Source organism: Mercenaria mercenaria, chromosome 6, assembly GCF_021730395.1.
Source record: "Mercenaria mercenaria strain notata chromosome 6, MADL_Memer_1, whole genome shotgun sequence".
In the NCBI taxonomy this organism is placed as follows: domain Eukaryota; kingdom Metazoa; phylum Mollusca; class Bivalvia; order Venerida; family Veneridae; genus Mercenaria; species Mercenaria mercenaria.
The window spans coordinates 73243805-73270142 of NC_069366.1; the positions used below are offsets into that span (position 1 = coordinate 73243805).

Consider the following 26338-nt stretch of genomic DNA (forward strand, 5'->3'; position numbering starts at 1 on the left):
ATATAGCCTCTATCGCATACACAAGCTTTTTCTTTGAGTTGACCTAGTGACCTAGTTTTTGAAACCAGATGACCCATTTTCGAAACTGGCCTAGATTTTATCAAAGTAATCATTCTGACCAAATATCATGAAGATCAGTTGAAAAATACAGCCTCTATCGCATACACAAGGTTTTTCTTTGATTTGACCTAGTGACCTAGTTTTTGACCCCAGATGACCCATTTTCGAATTTTTCCTAGATTTCATTAAGGTAATCACTCTGACCAAAATTCATGAAGATCAATTGAAAAATACAGCCTCTATCACATACACAAGGTTTTTTCTCTTGATTTGACCTAGTGACCTAGTTTTTGAACCCAGATGACTCATTTTCGAAATCAGCCTAGATTTTATCAAGTCAATCATTCTGACCAAACTTCATGAAGATCAGTTGAAAAATACAGCCTCTATCGCATACACAAGCTAACTGTTGACAGACGACAGACAGACGCCGGACATAGAGCGATCAGAAAAACTCACCTAAGCATTGCTCAGGTGAGCTAACAACGTGGAAGCTGCATTATAATCAAAGGCATTATGAGCCTTTGAGGTATTTGTTAGATGGGTTTAAAAACTAAGAACATGGTGTTTTACATTCCTTTTTTATTGACAAAAAGGCATCTACATGATCACAGTATAAGTTACAGTCATTAAGGGTTTGACAGCAAGCTTTCATAACTAAAGCTTTATCAAGAATCGGTAAAATATTTCTTTGCAAAATTTTAACAATTACATTAACTGCATTTTTAAATGCTTACTATTTCTTTTTAGTATAATATAAAGAAATTTTACAATGAGCAAATAGCAATTTCAAAGCATACTTGTACAAATGTTTCTTTAATTATTGACACATCCTTGGAGTGTATGATAATGTCAAAATTAACAGGTACCGACTATAGCCAATGGCAACAATCCAGTTAGTCTGCAAGAGGGTAATTCATAATGTTTGCTTTGTTTGGCTAATTTGCATCTGTCAAAAAAGAAATCAGAGATGGAGGAAGAATGAAACACTATACTATATGAGCCGTGCCATGGGAAAACCAACATAGTGGCTTTGCGACCAGCATGGATCCAGACCAGCCTGCGCATCCGCGCAGTCTGGTCAGGATCCATGCTGTTCGCTAACAGTTTCTTCAATTCCAATAGGCTTTAAAAGCGAACAGCATGGATCCTGACCAGACTGCGTGGATGCGCAGGCTGGTCTGGATCCATGCTGGTCGCACACCCACTATGTTGGTTTTCTCATGGCACGGCTCATATATCTGATCAACTGAAACAACAGTTCCCTAATCATCTTGGCACCTCTTCATAGAAGAAGACTGAATAGATTTATATTTAGTTAGACCACTTTGCATTCCAGAAGAATACCACTAATAATCATGAACTTATTTGTTCATTCCACATGATAACTGAAATTATAAATGGCTGATTTGTTTTTAAACAGTTTGCTCGGTCCGTCATTAGACTTTGTTTGCAGACTCAAAAACCAAATCTGCAGTTGATCTTGTATTACACAAAAAACATACAACATAACAAACAAGAGCTGTCCGTAAGACAGCCAAGCTCGACTATTCAAAATATTGTCACAGAAGCAGGAAATTATTACCCAAAATGTTAAATATCAAAAGAGTTTTAAGTTTGAAAGGGGACATAATTTGACCAAAATGCATATCAGAGTTATGGGACTTGATGCTATCAACTAGTTTTATAACCCCGAAGAAACATGTTAAGTTTCAATTCCATATCTGCATTAGTTTTGGAGATAGTAACTTGAATGTAAAACTTTAACCAGAATTTTCTAAGTCCAAAAGGGGGCATAATTTGCCCAAAATACATGTCAGAGTTATGGGACCTGATTCTGTCAACTAGTTTTATAACCCCGAAGACACATGTGAAATTTCAATTTAATATCTGCATTAGTTTTGGAGACAGTAACTTGCATGTAAAACTTTAACCAGAATTTTCTAAGTCCAAAAGGGGGCATAATTTGCCCAAAATACATGTCAGAGTTATGGGACTTGACCCAGTGAGGTAGGTAATTGATCTAGAAAAAGAAAAATAAGTTTTAAATCCATATGCCTTTTAGTAATAGCTGTATGTACTTGCATGCAAAACTTTAACCAGAATTTTCTAAGTCCAAAAGGGGGCATAATTTGGCCAAAATACATGTCAGAGTTATTGGACTTGACCTAGTGATGTAGGTAATTGATCTAGAAAAAGAAAAAATAAGTTTCAAATCTATATGCCTTTTGGTAATAGCTGTATGTACTTGCACGCAAAACTTTAACCAAAATTTTCTAAGTCCAAAAGGGGGCATAATTTGGCCAAAATGAAGGTCAGAGTTATGGGACTTGCTGCTATGAACTAGTTTTATAACCCCGAAGACACATGTAAAGTTTCAATTCAATATCTACATTAGTTTTGGAGATAGTAACTTGCATGTAAAACTTTAACCAGAATTTTCTAAGTCCAAAAGGGGGCATAATTTGCCCAAAATACATGTCAGAGTTATGGGACTTGACCCAGTGAGGTAGGTAATTGATCTAGAAAAAGAAAAAATAAGTTTCAAATCCATATGCCTTTTAGTAATAGCTGTATGTACTTGCATGCAAAACTTTAACCAGAATTTTCTAAGTCCAAAAGGGGGCATAATTTGGCCAAAATACATGTCAGAGTTATTGGACTTGACCTAGTGATGTAGGTAATTGATCTAGAAAAAGAAAAAATAAGTTTCAAATCTATATGCCTTTGGTAATAGCTGTATGTACTTGCACGCAAAACTTTAACCAAAATTTTCTAAGTCCAAAAGGGGGCATAATTTGGCCAAAAACAAGGTCAGAGTTATGGGACTTGCTGCTATGAACTAGTTTTATAACCCTGAAGACACATGTGAAGTTTCAATTCAATATCTACATTAGTTTTGGAGATAGTAACTTGCATGTAAAACTTTAACCAGAATTTTCTAAGTCCAAAAGGGGGCATAATTTGCTCAAAATACATGTTAGAGTTATGGAACTTGACCCAGTGAGGTTGGTAATTGACCTAGAAAAAGAATAAATAAGTTTCAAAGCTATATGCCTTTAAATGATAGCTGTATGTACTTGCATGCAAAAACTTAACCAAGGTGTGACGCCGACGCCGACGCCGACGCCGACGCCGACGCCGACGCCAGGGTGAGTAGAATAGCTAGACTATTCTTCGAATAGTCGAGCTAAAAATGTAGAAGGGGAAAAATGCATACAAAAAGCATTACCAAAGACATTAAGCCATATACAAAGTGCTTTCCCTTGTTTAGTAAGGAAGTGTTTTATAAAATCAAATATGGGAACTTAAGTGTCAATTTCTTCATGTAATGAAACATACAATAGCAGTATATAGTAGTCGCAACTTGACCGCGATGGTTGACTTTTGGCTGATTATTCATATCGATTATTTCATTGTAGAAATAAAGGGTGATGAGGGTAGCCATGTATATTTATATGGAATATGTTTGTATCCAGAGCAGTATCAAAGTATGTATACTTACAATTGATCAGTTAAAACTTTCCAATACACTAATTTATAATTGCACAAATTTATATTTCCACTTTCTCATGCAGCTCGTGTTTTACGTATACTACTTTTCAATAATAGGTTGTGCCTCATTATGTATTATAATAGAAAGGTCAACCATCGGGGTCAAGTTGCGTCCACTATACAAGATGTTTACATTTTGTTATTGTGATCAAAACTGGTTAAAACAAGTCTTTTCAGTTAGACTGTACTGTACTTTCAAAGGTCAGTCAAATATTCTTAAAGACTTTCATTGGCTGACCAGTTCATTTTAGTTCTCACTTCTTTCAGAAAGCACTGTGTGCAAATTTTTTTATTTATGTTACAAAATATATGGCAGTGGTTTGGGTCATTTTAATTTGATCACATTGTGTTCAAGAAGTTAATACTCTGTGCATAAAAATTAACAAGGTAATATCACTGAAAAAGGCAATAAATATAATCTGAAAAGTAGATCCCTCGGAAGTACTGGGAACAAGGCAATCAATGAAAATTGCAGACTCATTGCAGACTCGGTTTGACTGAGTCTATTCATAAGCAATAATGGAAAATGCAACACTGCCCAGGCCCCCTAGCACTGGCTTAAGCAGTATTCAATCTTCAAATCTAAACAAGTTGAAATCAATGATCTCGAAGGACCAGAAAATATAACTACACTGAGATGAAGACAATGAAGAATGCCCTACACACAGGGGTTAGTTTACAAGTCACACTAAATTTAATAAAATTCTGATTAATAACTAAGCTGCTAAATAAAAAGCAGCCTGAACCAGTGTAACGTTGCATTTCAAATGTTGTAAAAAGTACTTGCCACAACAAAATCAGAGAAAGGGAGTCACACATTTTGTTAACAAGATTTTGGATCTCAAAACAGTGCTATAATCACCTCTTTAAAAGCTCTGTTTTCTTTCCTCCTTTAAACATGTCACAAGTGGTGAGGAAAAACTCTCCTTCATTTCAAAAACGGCGGACAAATTTAAATATTTCAATTGAAGCTCCAAAGCACTGACCTCACGAAATACAGCACATGTCTTCCATTGATACTTTTATGTCTCCATCTAGTAAGTTTTTAACCACAGCTTTAATGATATAACTTGTTGTTCCATGTTTAACATTAGGCATGGTGTTAAAGAAGCACCTCATATCGTCCTGTTTTTCATGGCCGTCCAGTCTGCTACGATCTTTTTGAAACTCTTCAAATGCGTCTTGAATTGCCTGTTAAGAGAAATACAGATAACTTATTGATGTTTTGCCTTATATAATAGTCATTTCATACTTACTGAAGTTGTTTTATCATTTCTTTACAGTACTCCTACACCTGTTTTAACGTAGTTCTGTACTGCCAGATTAAAAGTATTTCTGGATTGTGCAAAATTCGTTCCATATAAAGTTGAAGCTGTTTCAATTATAACAAGTTTGTTGTCATTACAAATCAAAATTAATCATAACAAACAGGCAAATTTTCTATTTATATTCTTCATATTCCCACCAAAAACAAGTTTTTGACAAAACATCGAAATTTATTGACCACAATATCAAACAATTTTACACAGAATGGCTGTATACATAACTCCAAATATATGCAAACTGCTTTTGGTAATACTGTATAGCATAGAATATATACAGACCCTGTCCATGTTGACGGACTGATGGAAAACAAGTTCTGGGTTTCTCCTCAGTATCGTTGATACGACCATAAATGCCTCCACCATCAACTGCCGGTACGCTGGATCCACGATTTTACTCAGCATTTGTTCAACAAGTAATGAGAAATTCAACTCTTGCATAGTCATGTCAGACAATGTTGGTTGCTGTAAAACAAACAATACAGTCATGTCCAACAGTGAGTTTTCTGTAAATAATACAATAGCATCATGTCAGACAGTGTGCTTGCTGTAAAATATACAATAGCATCATGTCAGACAGTGTGCTTGCTGTAAAATATACAATAGCATCATGTCAGACAGTGTGCTTGCTGTAAAATATACAATAGCATCATGTCAGACAGTGTGCTTGCTGTAAAATATACAATAACATTATGTCAGACAGTGTGCTTGCTGTAAATTAAATGATACAGTCATGTCTGGTAAGTATTGTTTGCTGTAAAATTAACAATATAGTATATCAGAAAATTTTGGCTGATGTATAATAAACAAAAAAGTCATGTTTGAGAGAGGCAGTTGCTGTAAAATAAACACTATCTTTCAGTCATATAACAATTATAGTCATGTCCGACAGAGTTGTTTGCTGTAAAATAAACAAGAGCTGTCCATAAGATAGCCAATGCTCGACTATTCGAGTTATTGTCCCAGAAGCAGAAAACTGTTACAATTAGTTTTTTGAGATAGTAACTTGCATGCAAAACTTTAACCAGAAGTTTATACCTTTAACAGTTTTTGCAATATCTTTTTCCCCTATTTCCAACAACATTTCATGTAAAGAATTCAGAACTTTTCATCCTGTGTGTGTACGATAAATCAAGATCAATATAACATAACAAAACTGGTTAATTTACATACCTGTGGTAACAGGTAGCCTGCCACTTTAATGCCCCCAGGTGTACGTTCCAGGATCTCCCATACTCTTTCATAGAAATCTTTGGGCACCCTACTGAGAGCCCCGTCAAGTTGTCGTCGTTGTAAAGGTGTTCTCAGATCATACTCGTCAGATCTGTGCACGAGAATACTGAGCAGTAGCTGTTTGACCTGGTATGGTGACAGAGACTCAATTTTCACGTGCTCATCCTCCTGCTCGAGTTCCATCTCCATGGCACGTACAAACCAACTATCGAAATATAACATTATTGTTAGTGCCAAGAAATAAAAGTCTTGAATCGCTAATAATTAGAAATTTCAAATGTAAACAGTAACAGACCTACTGACTGATCTGACTAAACCGTAACAGTGTTCTTCTTAATCTTTAGCCTGCTGGCAGCAAGTGATTCTACTGTACAGGCTGATCATGGTCTGCACTGTTCTCTATTCAGTCAGTAAACATTCATTGAACACCCCTTCAAATAATAAATGGTACTGCCCAAAGTGAATGATGGACCAGTCAAGTCTAGAAATTTAGCACAGTAAAGGTTAAATTGCTAATTTATTTTGCCAAGATCCAAATACAAACTATATATCACTCTGAAGGTCTCCAGTGGAGGTAGAAGAACTTTTTGAATTGTTTAGATATCTTAAATAATGTCAAATTTGTGGCCAATTCAGTTTCCCATTGTAAAAATTGAGTAAGAACACAATTTTGGAAAAAGAAATTATTTTACGTATTTTACAATTTTTGAATGGAAAAGTTGCTTATGTGCTAAGATATCCTGATATAACAATCCATTCAAAAATAAAGTTAAAATTAAATTCTTAAAACCTTTTGGAGTAAAAAATGGTCGAAATTTACAACCATGGAAAATGGACTGATCTGTCATTCAATTTGGGCAATACAATTTACTGCTAGAAAGGGTCTTGACTGAAAATTTACTGACTGAACAGCGAACAGTGCAGACCATGATCAGTCTGCACAGATGTGCAGGCTGATCTTGGTCTGCACTGGTCGCAAAGGCAGAATCACTTGCTGCTGGCAGGATAAAGGTTAGAGTAATCAGGGAAAAAAACCTTATTATGATAAAGTTTGATTCAACAACAGTGCCTACTCCTGAACCAATTATTCATTATCACATTAAATACTGTTGAGCTCGTAACTGCCATCAAATATCATGCCACAAGCAAATTGGATGCAATATTTTCATGAGTTTCACGAACAAAAATATTTTAATCTCATGACAATAAATTTTTTTTTTTTCATTTCATGTCATTCTATGATAAAAGTAAATCAAACCCAATTTTTAGTTCCATACAACAGAACGATTAACAAAATCTGATAAACTTCATTGCAAAGTAACCAAATACGTTCCACCATATTATTCCAACAAGAGGGCCATGATGGCCCTATATCGCTCACCTGTTATCATTGCACTTGAGGAGAAGAAGGTCCTCAGAAAAAATATCTAAGTCCAAAGGACAGGAACAACAAAGGGAAGAAATTTAACCAAAAAGAAAAAAAAAAACTTAAAAGGTATAGATATGTCAAAATACACCTAAAATTGGGAGGTACCATCTATGTTGTACCACAGAAAAGTGGTCTCGGTTTTTCCGTATGGCCAATAATAAAAAAGTTACTAAAAATAAGCTATTTATAGTAACGTAAAAAGGAAGTAATTAAAAAAAAATACATATTGCAAGTGAACAAAAGAAGGATCTGCCAAATAAATCTGTTGACATAAATGAAATTTCAGATCAGAATCTTCATTAGTTACGGAGATACACCACACTTTAATTTGAAATAAAGGGAGGTAATTTGACATAAAATCAGTCCATAGTTATCTACCCTGATTGGCTCAGTCCAACTAATAACAATAATGAAATTTCAAATAAGTTTTATAAGTACTTACTGATATAAATCCATTTTGATTACAATCAGGGGAGGTAATCAGATATCAAATAACTCTGGAACCTAGGATTGGATCTGATTTGTCATGGAATCCAAGATTTATTGTTGTTGAAGATATTTTGGAAGTTTGTATAAACAAGAGGGCCATGATGGCCCTATATCACTCACCTGTTATCATTGCACTTAAGGACAAGAAGGTCCTCTGAAAAAATATCTAAGTCCAAAGGACAGGAACAACTAAGGGAAGAAATTAAACCAAAAAGAAAAAAAATTCTTACAAGGTATAGATATGTCAAAATACACCTAAAAATTGGAGGTACCATCCATGTTGTATCACAGAAAAGTGGTCTCGGTTTTTCCCTACGGCCAATAATAAAAAAGTTACTAAAAACAAGCTATTTATAGTAACGTAAAAGGGAATTAATTAAAAAAAAAAATGATTGTAAGTTAACAAAAGAAGGATCTGCCAAATAAATCTGTTTACATAAATGAAATTTCAGATCAGAATCTTCATTAGTTACGGAGATACACCACACTTTAATTTGAAATAAAGGGAGGTAATTTGACATAAAATCAGTCAATAGTTATCTACCCTGATTGGCTCAGTCCAACTAATAACAATAATGAAATTTCAAATAAGTTTTATAAGTACTTACTGATATAAATCCATTTTGATTACAATCAGGGGAGGTAATCAGATATCAAATAACTCTGGAACCTACGATTGGATCTGATTTGTCATGGAATCCAAGATTTATTGTTGTTGAAGATATTTTGGAAGTTTGTATAAACAAGAGGGCCATGATGGCCCTATATCACTCACCTGTTATCATTGCACTTAAGGACAAGAAGGTCCTCTGAAAAAATATCTAAGTCCAAAGGACAGGAACAACAAAGGGAAGAAATTAAACCAAAAAGAAAAAAAATTCTTACAAGGTATAGATATGTCAAAATACACCTAAAGATTGGAGGTACCATCCATGTTGTATCACAGAAAAGTGGTCTCGGTTTTTCCCTACGGCCAATAATAAAAAAGTTACTAAAAACAAGCTATTTATAGTAACGTAAAAGGGAATTAATTAAAAAAAAAATGATTGTAAGTTAACAAAAGAAGGATCTGCCAAATAAATCTGTTGACATAAATGAAATTTCAGATCAGTATCTTCATTAGTTACGGAGATATACCACACTTTAATTTGAAATAAAGGGAGGTAATTTGACATAAAATCAGTCCATAGTTATCTACCCTGATTGGCTCAGTCCAACTAATGACAATAATGAAATTTCAAATAAGTCCTGTAAGTGCTTACTGATATAAATCCAGTTTGATTACAATCAGGGGAGGTAATCAGATATAAAATAACTCTGGAACCTACGAATGGATCTGATTTGTCATGGAATCCAAGATTTATTGTTGTTGAAGATATTTTGTAAGTTTGTATCAAATAGAACCATAAATGAAGTCTCTATATGGCTGCAAAAGCCAAAATAGCCAATTTTGGACCTTTAAGGGGCCATAAGTCTGGAACCCATGAAGGAACCTGGCCAGTTCAAGAAAGGAACCAAGATCTTGTAGTGATACAAGTTTTGTGCAAGTTTGGTTAAAATCAAATCATAAATGAAGCTGCTATTGTGCAGACAAGGTCAAATAGCTAATTTTGGCCCTTTCAGGGGCAATAACTCTGGAATCCATTATGGGATCTGGCCGGTTCAAGAAAGGAACAGAGATCTTATGGTGACACAAGTTTTGTGCAAGTTTGATTAAATTCAAATCATAAATGAAGCTGCTATTGTGCAGACAAGGTCAAAATAGCTAATTCTGGTACCTTTCAGGGGACATCACTCTGGATCCAATAATGGAATCTGGCCAGTTCAAGAAAGGAACCAAGATCATATGGTGATACAAGTTGTGTGCAAGTTTGGTTAAAATAAAATCATAAATGAAGCTGCTATTGTGCAGACAAGGTCAAAATAGCTAATTCTGGCCTTTTCAGGGGCCATAACTCTGGAACCCATAAAGGAATCTGATCAGTTCAAGAAAGGAATCAAGATCTTATGGTGATACAAGTTGTGTGCCAGTTTGGTAAAAATCAAATTATAAATAAAGCTGCTATTGTGCAGACAAGGTCAAAATAGCTAATTTTGGTACCTTTCAGGGGCCATATCTCTGGAACCTGTAACGGGATCTGGCCAGTTCAAGAAAGGAACAGAGTTCTTATGGTGATACAAGTTGTGTGCAAGTTTGGTTAAAATAAAATCATAAATGAAACCACTATCGTGCAGACAAGAAATTGTTGACGCACGAGACGCACTGACGGACTGACAACGGACGAAGGGTGATCACAAAAGCTCACCTTGTCACTATGTGACAGGTGAGCTAAAAAAAAACTATAAATGAAGTCTCTATATGGTTGCAAAAGCCAAAATAGCAAATTTTGGACATTTAAGGGGCCATAACTCTGGAACCCATGATGGAATCTGGCCAGTTGAAGAAAGGAAGCAAGATCTTGTGGTGATACAAGTTGTGTGCAAGTTTGGTTAAAATCAAATCATAAATGAAGCTGCTATTGTGCAGACAAGGTCAAAATAGCTAATTTTACCCTTTCAGGGATCATAACTCTGGAACCCATTAAGGGATCTGGCCGGTTCAAGAAAGGAACCAAGATCTTATTATGACACAAGTATTGTGCAAGTTTGATTGAATTCAAACCATAAATGAAGCTGCTATTGTGCAGACAAGGTCAAAATAGCTAATTCTGGCCCTTTCAGGGGCCATCACTCTGGAACCATAATGGAATCTCGCCAGTTCAAGAAAGGAACCGAGATCTTATGGTGATACAAGTTGTGTGCAAGTTTGGTTTAAATAAAATCATAAATGAAGCCGCTATTGTGCAGACAAGGTCAAAATAGCTAATTCTGGCCCTTTTAGGGGCCATAACTCTGGAACCCATTATGGGATCTGGCCAGTTCAAGAAAGGAACCGTGATCTTATGGTGATACAAGTTGTGTGCAAGTTTGGTTAAAACTAGAACTGTCACAGGAGTGACTCATACCCCCACCATACGGTCTTGTCACAGAAGAATGGCAACCATAAGGAATCTTAAAAATACTTTGGAGTACTTCATCCTGGGCTTCCACATATAAGTAATACTAGTATAATACTAGTATAGTAATACTAGTAAATACATTAAATCTCTAATATTAGAGATACACAAAAAGTGAATATAAAAAAGTGTCTTACCGACCCATGTTACCACGGAAAAATGTTTTTACTTTTTACATAGGACTTATAATAAAAAGTTAGAAAAATACCTAAAATATTGAAAATCTAAAAATAGGATTTCTAAAAATAGACTTATTCCTGGAATTTAAGCTGAAGAAACTCAGTACAAAGGTTAAAAAAAGGTTACTTCCCTTTGGCTCTAAGCCAATCAGAATGAGATATAGTGAAAATACATCAAAATTAACCTTAAATTCTAGGTAAAAGGGGACACAATTCAAGAAAAATAGTGTCAGAGTTATGCACCTTGTGTCATATGATGTGGGTGATGAGGTGGAACATCTGTTTTAAGTCTGAATCAAATCCATTCAGTAGTAATTGAGATATAGTGAAAATACATCAAAATTAACCTTAAATTCTAAGTAAAAAGGGGCATAATTCATGAAAAATTGGTGTCAGAGTTATGCACCTTGTGTCACATGATGTGGGTGATGAGGTGGAACTTCTTTTTTAAGTTTGAATCAGATCCATTTTGTAATAATTGAGATATAGTGAAAATACATCAAAATCAACCTTAAATTTAAAGTAAAAGGGGACATAATTCATAAAACATTTATGTCAGAGTTAAGCACCTTATGTCACATCATCTGGGTGATGAGGTGGAACAACTATTTTAAGTTTGAATCAAATCCATTTAGTAATAACTGGATATAGTGAAAATACAACAAAATTAACCTTAAATTCTAAGTAAAAGGGGACATAATTCATGAAAACTTGGTGTCAGAGTTATGCACCTTGTGTCACATGATGTGGGCACATGATGTGGGTGATGAGGTGGAACATCTATTTTAAGTTTGAATCAAATCCATTCAGTAGTAACTGAGATAAAGTGAAAATACATCAAAATCAACCTTAAATTCTAAGTAAAAAGGGGCATAATTCATAAAAAAATTGGTGTCAGAGTTATGCACCTTATGTCACATGATGTGGGTGATGAGGTGGAACATCTATTTTAAGTTTGAATCAAATCCATTCAGTAATAACTGAGATATAGTGAAAATACAACAAAATTAACCTTAAATTCTAAGTAAAAGGGGACATAATTCATGAAAACATGGTGTCAAGAGTTATGCACCTTGTGTCACATGATGTGGGTGATAAGGTGGAACATGTATTTTAAGTTTGAATCAAATCCATTTGGTAATAACTGAGATAATAGATTTCGGGACGCGACGCGACGGGACGCGACAAAACTGACTCCTATATACCCCCCTCAAACATGTTTGGTGGGGGTATAATAAAATCATAAATGAAACCTCTATTGTGCAGACAAGAAATTGTTGACGCACAAAAATAGCAAATTCTGGCACTTTAAGGGGCAATAACTCTAGAACCCATGATGGGATCTGGCCAGTTTTTGAAAGGAACTGAGATATCATGCCAATACATGTTTTGTACAAGTTTGATCAAAATTGCTTGCAAAATGTGGTCTCTATCTTATTCACAAGAAATTGTGGACGGACGGACGACGGGTGATCACAAAAGCTCACCCTGTCACTATGTGACAGGTGAGCTAAAAATTCACAGATACACAAGTAAAATCTAATAAAGAGATAACACTACCCAATTCTTATCTTCAGAATTCCATCATAGGCATCCGGTGACGTTGCGATGTGTTTACCGATAGCAAGAATCAGTTCTTGTTGAAGTACTGCCTGGCACGTATCATGAGCCATGCATTTACTGTATAAAATGTTCTTTATTTCGTTAGGACTGACTGGCTTGTCCAGAACCTCCTCCTCATGGCCAAACACACCAACTGTTAGCTGGAAACAGTAATATTTACATTTTTATAAAACATTTGTTAATTCATTTCATAATTTTTGATATCTTCTTTATTCTTGTGAATTAACACATTGGGTTTTATTTCACACTTGAATTAAAACTTTCCAATCTATTACAGAGATATAATTGCCACCACCCCCACCCCAAGTTAAAATTGTTTTTAAAAACAGTATTGAGCAAAACCAACATCACGAAACTTGTTTCATCGGGCTGAGTACTATGTCAATGTATTTCACCTATTTCCTGGCAGTGAAAGAACATTGAAGAAAATAGCAATGCTCCAATAACATAGCCTCAACATAACAAATTATAACTAGAAAATGCTTTTGTAAAAAAGCGCATGTCTCCCCAAATGCAAAGTCCTATAGGCAAGAAGTCAATAGGGGTCAGGAGCGAAAGTCAAAGAGACACTGATGGTTGGCTGCAATAGGGATCATCTGCTTGGCATGTCCAGTCATCCCGCTAAATTTCAACACTCTTGGCCTAGTGGTTCTCAAGTCACTGTTCAGGCTCCTGTGACCTTGACCTTTGATCAAGTGACCTCAAAATAAATAGGGGTCAACTACTCTGCATGTCCAATCATCCTATTAAGTTTCAACATTGTAGGTCAAGTGGTTCTCAAGTTATTTCCAAAAAATGATTTTACATGAACAGGCCACTGTGACCTTGACCTTTAATTGACTGATTCCAAAATCAATAGGGGTCATCTACTCTGCATGTTCAATCATCCTATGAAGTTTCAACATTCTGGGTCAAGTGGTTCTCAAGTTATTGATCGGAACTGGTTATCAATGTTCAGGCCCCTGTGACCTTGACCTTTAACAGAGTGACCCCAAAAACAATAGGGGTCATTTACTCTGTATGAACAATCATCCTATGAAGTTTCAACATTCTGGGTCAAGAGGTTCTCAAGTGATTGATTGGAAATGGTTTTCAATGTTCAGGCCCCTGTGGCCTTGACCTTTCACAGAGTGACCCCAAAATCGTTAGGGGTCATCTATTCTTCATGACCAATCATCCTATTAAGTTTCAACATTCTGGGTGAAGTGGTTCTCAAGCTACTGACCAGAAATGGTTTTCAATGTTCAGGCCCCTGTGACCTTGACCTTTAATGGAGTGACCCCAAAATCGATAGGGGTCATCTACTTGCATGTACAATCATCCTATGAAGTTTCAACATTCTGGGTGAAGTGGTTCTCCAGTTATTGATCGGAAATGGTTTTCCATGTTCAGGCCCCTGTGACCTTGACCTTTGACAGAGTGACCTCAAAATCAATAGGGGTCATCTACTCTTCATGACCAATCATCCTACGAAGTTTCAACATTCTGGGTCAAGTGTTTCTCTAGTTATTGATCGGAAATGGTTTTCAATGTTCAGGCCCCTGTGACCTTGACCTTTGACGGAGTGACCCCAAAATCAATAGGGGTCATCTACTCTTCATGACCAATCATCCTATGAAGTTTCAACATTCTGGGTCAAGTGGTTCTCTAGTTATTGATCGGAAATGGTTTCCAATGTTCAGGCCCCTGTGACCTTGACCTTTGACAGAGTGACCCCAAAAACAATAGGGGTCGTCTACTCCAGCAGCCCTACAACCCTATAAAGTTTGAAGGTTCTAGGTCAAATGGTTCTCCAGTTATTGCTCGGAAATGAAGTGTGACGTACGGACGGACGGATGGATGGATGGACGGACGGACGGACGGACGGACAGGGCAAAAACAATATGTCTCCTGGGGGAGACATAACAAGAGCTGTCCGTAAGACAGCATGCCCGACTTTTCTCAGTGCTCAACTCTGAATGAGAGCTTTGCCAGTGAAAATTTATAAAACTTTAACCAATAAATTCTATGTTAAAAAGGGGCATAACTCTGGCAAAATTCAAATCACAGTTATGGGGATTGTTTCTCCTCAAATCAGAGTTATTGCAATTGTTTCTCCTGGTGTAGACTTTGATAGTAAATAACTAATTAAAGCTTCAAGTCAATAGCTTTGACAGTAACAGAGATATTTGACTTTATCAAAAGCTTTAAACCAATGGTGACACTAACGCTGGGGCAAGTATGATAGCTCTACTTTTTCTTCGAAAAGTCGAGCTAAAGAGTAGTGTAGGTATGAATGTATAAATAATTGTCATTTACATGAAAATACAAAGACAAAGTTAAACAAGTAAATGAAGTATTGCCATGCAATACAAAGTCCCCTACTGGAAGGCACCTAATTTTCTCTTCTGCAGTATAACATAATGAACTGATATCTGTCAATGATGTATGAACAATATTGTACTATATATACAATAAATTATAACAAAGCACTTGGATTAAAATTTGCATATATAAAAACGTACAGTTGTTTTCATTTGGATTTTTTCTTTTGGCCGATTATACAAAAAGTTATCATAAAAGGTATTTATAGTAACAACAAAGTGAAATAAACCCTAAAAAAAAAAAAAGAAAAAAAAAAAAAATCTATAAAATATAAGTCCACAAGAAACTCTTTACCAGTAGAGATAGATCAAAATACACCTAAAATTTGGATGTACCGTACATGTTGTACCACAGAAAAGTGGTCTCAATTTTTCCCTATGGCCAGTAATAAAAAAGTTACAATATAATCTATTTATAGTAACAAGAAAGGGACATAATTCTAAAAAAAAGTGTGCCTCATAGTGGTGAACATTTCTGCCAAGTTACATCAAAATCCCTCCATGCATGAAGAAGAAATGCTCCGGACAAAGTCATTCTTGAATTTGACCTTTAACCTCTAAGTATGACCTTGACCTTAGACCTAGAGCCGGGGCTTTGCGCACAACATCTTGTCTCATCCAGGGAAATGTTTGTGCCAACTGATATTCAAATCCTGTTTTGCATGACAAAGTTATACACCGGACAGGAAAAAAATCCTATTGACCTTTGATCTCAAAGTGTGACCTTGACCTTTAAGCTAGGGTTCTAGGTGTTGTGCATGACACGTCGTCTCATCATGGGGAACATTTATGCCAAGTAATATTGTAATCCCTTGATGGATGACAAAGTTCTGGACGGGACAGGAAAAAAACCCTATTGACTTTGGCCTCCAATTGTGACCTTGATCTTTGAGCTAGGGGTCCGGATTTTGCGCATGACATGTTGCCTCATCATTAGGCACATTTGTGCTAAGTAATATCAAAATCCCTTCATGGATGGCAGAGTTACGGACCGGACAGGAAAAAAGCCTTATTGACATTTGTCCCCAAATGGTGACCTTGACCTTTGAGCAAGGGCTCCGGCATTTGCCCAGGACATGTTGTCTCATCATGGGGAACATCTGTGCTATGTAATATTGAAATCCCTTAATGAATGACAGAGTTATGGACCGGACAGGAAACAGACCCTGTTCAATGCCATGTTAACATTTGACTGCTAAGTGTGACCTTGACCTTTGAGCTAGGGGTCTGAAAGTTGTGCACGACACATCGTCTTATTATGAGGTACAATTGTGCCAACTGATATTAAAATCCCTTCATAGATGGAAGAATTATGGACCGGACAGGAAAAAAGCCCTGTTGACCTTTGACCTCAAATTGTGACCTTGACCTTTGAGCTAGGGGTGCAGGTTTTGCGCATGACACGTCGTCTCATCATGGGGAACATTTGTGACAAGTAACATTAAAATCCCTTCATGGATGAAAGAGTTATGGACCGGACACGAAACAGACCCTGTTCATGCCATGTTAACATTTGACTGCTAAGTGTGACCTTGACCTTTGAGCCAGGGGTCTCAAAGTTGTGCATGACACATCATCTTATTATGAGGTACAATTGTGCCAAGTGATATTAAAATCCCTTCATGGATGGGACAGTTATGGACCGCACAAGAAAAAAGCCCTGTTGACCTTTGACCTCCAATTGTGACCTTGACCTTTAAGCAAGGGGTCCGGGTTTTGCGCATGACACGTCGTCTCATCATGGGGAACATTTGTGCCAAGTAATATTAAAATCCCTTCATGGATAAAAGAGTTATGGACCGGACACGAAATTGCGGACGGACGGAATGACAGAATGACGGAATGACGGAATGACAGAATGACGGAATGACGGAAAAGCGCATTCCTATAGTCCCCGAAACTGGTTTTCAACCAGTAGGGGACTAATAATTTGACATCGTGGATAAAACTGATACAGCTACAAAGTGTAAATAAAAGGTATTCCCACCCACCTGACAAACATAATGCTAACAAAAGGTTAAGTATATAAAATACAAAAATGCTGGTGTAAAAATAAATGAAAAGCAAACATGAAAAACCATAAGTGCATGTATTCAATGCTTTTGCAGACAACAGAGCAATAAGAGGAACATCTTTTAAGGGTTTGAAGAAACAGACCAGATGGTAACTATCAAAACAGATGAGTCCCAGACAAATGGACTTTAAAAACTGTTTATCATAAAATCCTCCAACTGGTCTGTCAACAACAATCAAAGAGGAAAATGCAGTCATAACTGTAATTAATCTATTACTGTTTTAGTCATATCTGTAATTTATCTTTCAGTCATATGAATTTATGCAATTAATCTTTTGATTATACATTCATATATGTAAATTAATATAGTACTTACATGTTTTCCTCTGACTAGAATACTGGTTATAGATGGTGCCAAGCTATCAACAAGCTTGCCCAGCAGGGAGGAGCAACATCTCACAACTTCCCACCTCTTATGTAGGCCCGCCTTTGCGACAAGTTGTTCCAGCCTACGACTGAGTGGTACACCCTCAAAATGGTAGTTGGGACCTTCCCTGTACAGTAACAGCTTCAGAATCTGATTCTGAGCAGTGAGAGATTCAGCACCTTTAAACATCTGTATCAGATCCCACGTTGCCTTCACTTTCAGTTCCTACAATCCAGAAATGAGTTGCGCCATGAGAAAACCAACATAGTGGTTTTGCAACCAGCATGGTTCCAGACCAGACTGCGCGGACAGGATCCATGCTGTTTGCTAACGGTTTCTCTAATTGCAATAGACTTTAAAAGCCAACAGCATGGATCCTGACAAGACGGATGCACAGGCTGGTCTGAATCCATGCTGGTCACAAAGCCACTATGTTGGTTTTCTCATGGCACAGCTCAAATGATAGAGCCCTTTTGAGATAAACAAGCAGAAAGACCTCCGAGTAAAATGCAGGCATGTATCTTTACAAATCTACAGCTGAAAATCTTCATTTTCTCATTAACTGCAGATGATCTATACATAAATCTCTGAATTTGACTACTACAATTGGGTCTCAGTCAGAAACATGTCAATACAATAAGTCAGCTGTTTAGATGGAAAAGAAACTATGACAACATGATATGTGGTGCATTAATTCTGGACACTAAAACTGTATTTTTTCCCAGCTGAACTTGTTAATAATGACAACACTTGGAATGGTCAAAATAAGGTCTTACTTGCAGACGGTATTTATTCAAAAGTTGAAAAACACTGAAAATGTTTAAATCAGAAAATAGGCTTAATATTAGTCTAATAACCTAAAGAGCAAGGCTATCTTATTCCTACTGTTGGTTGAGTGATTAAAGTCACTGACTTTGAATCATTTGCCCTTCACCTCTGTGGGTTGAAGCACTGCTCAGGTCATCATATGAGGAAGCCATCCAGCTGACTTGTTAAAGATCAGTGGATCTACCAAGGTGTGTGTACATGCTTACAGGAATGCCCAAAAAGTGCACCTGGGTTTTCCTCCACTATTGAAGTCTAGACAGTCACTATACTTGAACTATATTCATGTGTTTTTAAACACAACTGACAAAACAAACCTATACCTGTTCATTGAGTACAGTATCATCAGCCAGCTCGAGCACTGTGGGTATATCTGTGAGGCTCTTAAAGCTGAAGCGACCGTGGTTTGACTCCTGGAACGGCTGGAAAATGGACTGGTCTGGTAGGGTGGTCAGGAAGTCTAAATGCTCTATACATGCTGAGGATATTAGTGTCTGAAATGGGAATTTTATAGTTTGCTTGTGAAATAATGACAAATGTTAAACCAATCTACCTATACCTCTTGCTGCAAAGGTATGTCATTATGTTAGTGAAAAATTATTGTTTCAGCATCTAGATTTATATACCCTAGCTAAGAACAGCCACACATCTTAGGAATCCTTAATACATAAAGACCCATACAACTTCCATATGCAAATATGGCAGAACTAATTTATAGACTCACTGCATTTTTAAACAAGAAAAATTAACAGAAGACCTCCATTTTACATAAACCTCCTACAAATTTTAAAGAGAAAACTTATTTTAACTGTTGGTAAAAGTGACTTGAATTTTTAAACAAAATTAGTTTGCATATTTCTTTGATAATGCAGATAAAATATCATGGACAAATACACTAATATTAACCTCCAGCTTCAAATAACACCACAATTTTTTCTGAAATTTAATATATTCAAATTTCCATAATCTACACAATTATCTTGTAAATCTACTGATGATCTTAAACAAGAGGGCCATGAAGGCCCTGTGTCGCTCACCTGACCTACTGACCTAAAGATCATCAAGATTAACATTCTGACCAAGTTTCATTAAGATATGGTCATAAATGTGACCTCTAAAGTGTTAAATAGCTTTTTCTTTGATTTGACCTGGTGACCTAGTTTTTGACCCTACATGACCTAGATTCGAACTTGACCTAAAGATAATCAAGATTAACATACAGACCAAGTTTCATTAAAATATGGTCATAAATGTTGCCTCTACAGTACAAACTAACTTTTCCTTTGATCTGACCTGGTGACCATTCTGTCTACGTTTCATGAAGATACAGTCATAAATGTGGCCTCTAGATTGTTAAGAAGCTTTTCATTTGATTTGACCTAGTGACCTTAAGTTTTTGACCTCACCTGACCAAGATTTAAACTTGACTTATAGATCATCAAGATTAACATTCTGACCAAGTTTCATGAAGATACAGTAATAAATCTGGCCTCTACAGTGTTAACAAGCTTTTCCTTTGATTTGACCTGGTGACCTAGTTTTTGACCCCGGTTGACCCAATATCGAACTCGTCCAAGATTTTATTAACCAAGTTTCATTAAGATTGGGCCCAAATTGTGACCTCTAAAGTGTTAACAAGCTTTTCCTTTGATTTGACCTAGTGACCTAGTTTTTAATCCCAGATGACCCAATATCGAACTCATCCAAGATTTTATTGGGGTAACATTCTGACCAAGTTTCATTAAGTTTGGGTCAAAATTGTGACCTCTAGAGTGTTAACAAGCTTTTCCTTTGATTTGACCTGGTGACCTAGTTTTTGACCCCAGATGACCCAATATCGAACTCGTCCAAGATTTCATTGAGGGTAACATTCTGACCAAGTTTCATTAAATTTGGGCCAAAATTGTGACCTCTAGAGTGTTAACAGTCAAATTGTTGACGACGGACACAGGGCGATCACAAAAGCTCACCTTTGAGCACTTTGTGCTCAGGTGAGCTAAAAAGTTTAAGCCTTATTTATCATACCAAATGTCAGGAACTGTTACTTACCTGCAGTCTCCCCACTCTGACCCTGATACCATCTACATCACCACTCTTAAACTGTGCAAGCAGTTCCAGAAATTCACTGAAATTCTTCCCTCGGATATTGTTCTCCCGTATCAGCATACAAAATGTGGGACGTCCAGCAAGCTTCCAACACTTCGATAAAAATGCAAGATCATTCTGGAAAAAGAACATTCACAGTATTGACATATATAATGCTCATTCTTTAGATAAATAAAACAATTGGCATTGACAGGGATAATTATTTGCTGGAAATTTTTTTCTGTTTGTTTCTTTTGATAAGTTTTAAGACAAATAAATAGCTACTAGCAATATGACAGACTTTCCCAATGTGATACCTACAATATCAGGCTTCCATTCCAGATTAAAATACCAGTCTAAGTCTGCAGTGTCACAATTGGTCACTTTCAAACTTGTGCTCAAAAAAACCCCAACAAACTCATACAGTAGAGGGTAACATAGAACTGTCACCCTTAAACACTCACACACCTTCAGGTCATCAATAACAATGCTGATTTCTTGAGCCATGTAGAAATCTACTACCAGGAACAGTTAGCCTACAACCTTACTTACTTTAAGGTCATCTATCACAATGCTGATATCTTGAGCCATGTAGAAGTCTACCACCTCGAACAGTAGAGGGTAACATAGAACTGTCGCTCCACATACTCTGTATATCTATAATAATTATATCAAAAGATCATGTTACACTCTAATAAAACATGATGATTCAAAATTGGAATGTGGTACCACTCTTTGTATCTACCAACAATCTAAAGAGTCTTTATTATGATTTTATGGTCATTTAAACGAAAACTCCCCTATAATTCCCTTTCAATAAAATTCTTATATTAAAAGGACCTCTATTCAATGAGGTATACAAAATACATACTATAACATCTGTTAACATCTCCAGATACAAGAGCAGGTATTTTCTTTCACATTTAGCAGTGTTTAGTAAATAAACTTCTCAGAAAGGTCCGACTGTATAAAAGGTTTGACAATACCCTTACCTTAGAAGTGCTCAGCACACCAAACGGTCTTTTAGGACGACCTGTAAGACCAAGCTTCTTGTTAATGCCCAAATATTCATACGCTCTTGATAATTCTTTTGGTGACCATATCTGGATTGGCTCGACCTAAAATAATCAATATCTACATCAAAGCAGTTAGAACTAGAAATGTGTCCATGGGACACAGATGCCCCCACTACATGACATTAAAATGACAATTTTTTCCCAGGTCAGGGGCCATAACTCCTACAATACTGAATGAATCCGGACGCGAAACCCCAGGTGCACAACTGCACATGCTGACCAACATTCCTGTAACCTTTGGTGACTCTAGGTCAAATACTTTTGGAGCTACGCACAACACAACATTAAAATGACCAATTTTTAACTAAGTCAGGGGCCATAACTCCTACACGACTGAATGAATCCGGACGCGAAACCCCAGGTGCACAACTGCACAAGCTGACCAACATTCCTGTAAACTTTGGCGACTCTAGGTAAAATACTTTTGGAGCTACCATGAGTTTAACTAAGTCAGGGGCTATAACTCCTACAAGACTGAATGAATCCGGACGCGAAACCCCAGGTGCACAACTACACATGCTGACCAACATTCCTGTAAAGTTTTGAGACTCTAGGTCAAATACTTTTGGAGCTATGCACGACACAACATTAAAATGACCAATTTTTTACTAAGTCAGTGGCCATAACTCCTACATGACTGGATGAATCTGGACGCGAAACCCCAGGTGCACAACTACACATGCTGACCAACATTCCTGTAAAGTTTTGTGACTCTAAGTCATATACTTTTGGAGCTAGGCGCGACACAACACTAAAATGACCAATTTTTACAAAGTCAGGGGCCGGGCCATAACTTCTACATGACTGAATGAATCCGGACGCGAAACCCCAGGTGCGCAACTACACATGCTGACCAACATTCCTGTAAAGTTTTGTGACTCTACGTCAAATACTTTTGGAGCTAGGCGCGACACAACATTCTCGGAAGGACGGACGGACGGAAGGACAGACGGATGGACGGAAGGACAAGGGCAAATCTATATGCCCCCCCCAAAGTGGGGGCATAAAAATGGATTCTGAGGAGCGGCTGTTGGGGTATAACCCCTAACTTCTCAAATATTGCCCCTGTACCCAATGTGAAACAAATATGCTTATAAATCCTACAGCTGGGGTGATATTTTGCAACATATTTTTCTACCAAGATTGTCACAAAATGTATACATTCAGTGCTCCCTCTCTACAGCAGCCCTCTGAACAACAATTCCCTCTTTGCAACAACACTTGCTACTGACTCCAAAAAAAAATAAGTGTTAGAATTTGGTAAACAAGCAGAGAATATTGATTTCAAAAGTATTACAACAATTCATTCCCTTCCACAGAGTAATTTTGGTAAATGATTAGGATACCTTGCAATATTTACATGTCAATACTTGCACCACTCACCACTGCACCCACATTTGTATTAATTTCAGCGGGATTTTTTTTCAAAAGTGTAAAAGTATCTTTTTAAGAAATTCTTTAAGGTATCCTTTTTCTTCAAACTATCTTTTAATAACTCTTAGACTGATAGTCTAATAATGTTACAATCATGCTGAGAATAAGTCTAATGTCACCAGACAGAAATTTTCACACAACTTTGCTACCTGTCCATATTCATAAAAATTAATACATATGCAAATAACCTATTAACCTATAGTTGTCATAGTTTTTATCTGTTCCACAAGCTGCCCATACATCATGAACATTCTAACATGCCCACCAATTATGATTTTAAATATACCCCAACTTTATTCTACAAAAGAATCTGATTTTACAGTAATAACTACACAATGAAAGGACTATTTACAGGTACAAGTATTAATATTTACAATATAATCCATCTTTACCTGGTGTGGGGTCTGTGTCTGTATTCCATATGTAGCCAGTAACTGCTGAAGACGGGAACTTTCTGCTATCAGCACCACTTGTAGTACAAGGTCAGGCGGAGTAATCTGAGAAAAAATAGTCCACAAATTTGGCATAAAGAAATTATTCAATACACATCTATACTTCACCAAAATTAGCAAAGTTGTACCATTAACTGATTCAGAAAGAAATAACTCTGAATATGACTGTTTGCAGGATAACTATTTTATACGTTCAAACCTCTGTTTACTTACTAGAGGCACCAATATCTACCCATATTGAGGAGTTTAGTTTCACACTGAATAATATTTATGTGATATGATCTGACTGAATATCATTTGTTTATTACAAATATTTAGGACATGAAAAAGTTATTAGTTTTGTAAATATATGTGCTTGTTCTTATATGCACTAACATTGCAGTCTATATACATATAATTATGTCACAGTATATCTCTGCAACAGAACTTGAAATATTTCTAGAAAGATACAAATTTTAAAACCATTGGATATTCACTTTATTCATGGAAATTATAAATTTAACCCTTACCCTGCTAAATTTCTATAACGAACAAGTCCATCTCCCAATTAGGATAGTACCATTAACTGTTAGAAAGAGTGCCTACCAAAAGGATACTGGCTGAATGGCAAACCGTGCAGATCATGATCAGACTGCATAGATGTGCAGGCTGATCATGATCTACACTGGTCGCAAAGGCAGAATCACTTGCCACCAGCAGGCTAACGGTTAAGGCCTGACTATTCTCTGACAGTAAAGACATAAATGTTAGTTTCAGCTAAATGTTGCAGCTACCAACTAATTAAGCTAAGTAATGCAATCGATCACTAATATCATCATATACATTCCTTTACCATGCACAAACAATGCCAAAAAGGGACCATGCTGTCAATACAGTACATACACACTGAACCACTGTTTCAACAAGATGTTACAAAGAACAGTAAAAAGCTATCACGGCTTCATAAAAATCAATCCAATTTCAGTTAACTAGAAATTCATCACCATCTACAAGAATACAACATCATTAGGCCATAATAAATGAATTACTCAATTATCAGCCCCACCTGCCCCTGATTTTTCATGCCATATTATTACATTTTAAGACTTATTTTCTGAAATTTTTCAAAGAAAGTATTTGTATTTCAATACATACAGTTTTGTCGTTTATGTATCCATTTATTTAACATCAACTGTTAACTATTAATTTAAGCTGGTCTTTTTCATGTGTTTTTACAGGTAAAATATTTTATAAGATATATACTAAACAAACTACAAAAGTACATTATGTGGATTTTTCACTAAGTCAACGACCATAACTCTGCTTTGACTGAGTGAAATCCCAAACAGAACACCAGATGCACAACTTTACATACTATATAACAATCATCTACTGTTTTATGACCCTAACACTCTAATCCAGTTCCTGGCACTGAAAATTTCTGAAATGCTCTTGAGCGTCTCCCACCAAACTAAGAGACCTGTACTGGTTCTTCTCACAAAAGATGGTTTTGCGTGTATCGGTGCTATACATGAGCACCATACTGTCTATTCACAAAGAACTAGGCTAAGTTAGCCAGACAGGCCTGTATCTAAAAAGGATTTCTCTCTCTCTGTTCTGGGGGCTTTATCTCACTCTGTATCTGTACTAGTAGATGATGAATTCCGCACCCTGAGTGGCTGCGTTTGTGCTATGTAAAGCTCCTTTGGAATATCTGGTATATTGATATTATAATAATACTACTATTTAAGATACATGCAACACAAACTTGTGTGCCTTTTATGCATATTTTTAATCATGGGCCATAACTCTGGTCTGACCGATAGAAATCCTGAACAAAACCCCAGGTGCACAACTTCACATGATCATTAAAATTTCAATCATATTTCATTACCCTAGGTCTAATATATATTTTAAGATATAGCGGCACAAACTTTAAAGCCCATTTGTGCATATTTTTGACTAAATCAAGGGCTATAACTCTGGCCCAGCTGAGCGAAATCTCATATAAAACCCCAAGTGCACAGTTTCACATACTTATAAATGTCAATAATTATTAGCATTTATTATAATTTAAATGAGCAAAAAGAACTAAAATATTACTAAGGTACATACATTGATAATCTTTCACTGGGTGAAGGTGCGGATAGAAATACCTGGTTGAGACTTTTGTGACTGTTTAGGTGGTAATGAGGTTCTGCTGAGTTACTGCAAAACAGTTACCCAAGAGCCACATAGTTACATCCATTTTTTTATCCTTTAACTAGAAGATGCTTTTGTAAAAAAGCGCATGTCTCCCCCACTGCATAGTCGTATATGCAAGAAGTCAATAGGGGAGAAGAGCGAAAGTCAAAGAGACACTGATGGTTGGCTGCAATAGGGATCACCTATTTGGCATGTCCAATCATCCTACTAAGTTTCGACATTCTGGGCCTAGTATCTCAAGTTATGAATTGGGTACGGTTTTCCATGTTCGGGCTGCTGTGACCTTTACCTTTGATCAAGTGACCCCAAAATCATTTGGGGTCATTTACCCTGAATGTCCAATTATCCTATAAAGTTTCAACATTCTGGGTCAGGTGGTTCTCAAGTTATTGATTGGAAAGAGTTTTCTATGTTTAGTCCCCTGTGACCTTGACCTTTGAAGAAGTGACCCCCAAAAACAATAGGGGTCACCTACTCTGTTATTCCTATCTCCCTATGAAGTTTGAAGGTTCTAGGTAAAATTGTTCTGAAG

At 36.5% G+C, this 26338-nt stretch overlaps 1 protein-coding gene across 10 annotated transcripts in view; it reads right to left on the bottom strand.

Annotated features, from left to right (window-relative positions):
• Window positions 1–627: 627 nt before the first annotated feature.
• Window positions 628–26338, bottom strand: part of LOC123550412 (phosphorylase b kinase regulatory subunit beta-like) — a 110400-nt gene continuing 84689 nt past the window's right edge. For all 10 annotated transcript variants that reach the window (XM_053546316.1, XM_053546318.1, XM_053546317.1 and 7 more), the window contains 10 exons: window positions 23563–23667; window positions 21653–21778; window positions 21213–21317; window positions 20625–20798; window positions 18899–19069; window positions 17700–17975; window positions 12884–13086; window positions 6111–6375; window positions 5220–5402; window positions 628–4806 (listed from right to left, as the gene is read on the bottom strand). In XM_053546316.1, coding sequence (XP_053402291.1) covers window positions 4603–4806; window positions 5220–5402; window positions 6111–6375; window positions 12884–13086; window positions 17700–17975; window positions 18899–19069; window positions 20625–20798; window positions 21213–21317; window positions 21653–21778; window positions 23563–23667 — 1812 coding nt within the window. In that variant the 3' untranslated portion in view covers window positions 628–4602. The remainder of the gene's footprint in view (window positions 4807–5219; window positions 5403–6110; window positions 6376–12883; window positions 13087–17699; window positions 17976–18898; window positions 19070–20624; window positions 20799–21212; window positions 21318–21652; window positions 21779–23562; window positions 23668–26338) is intronic.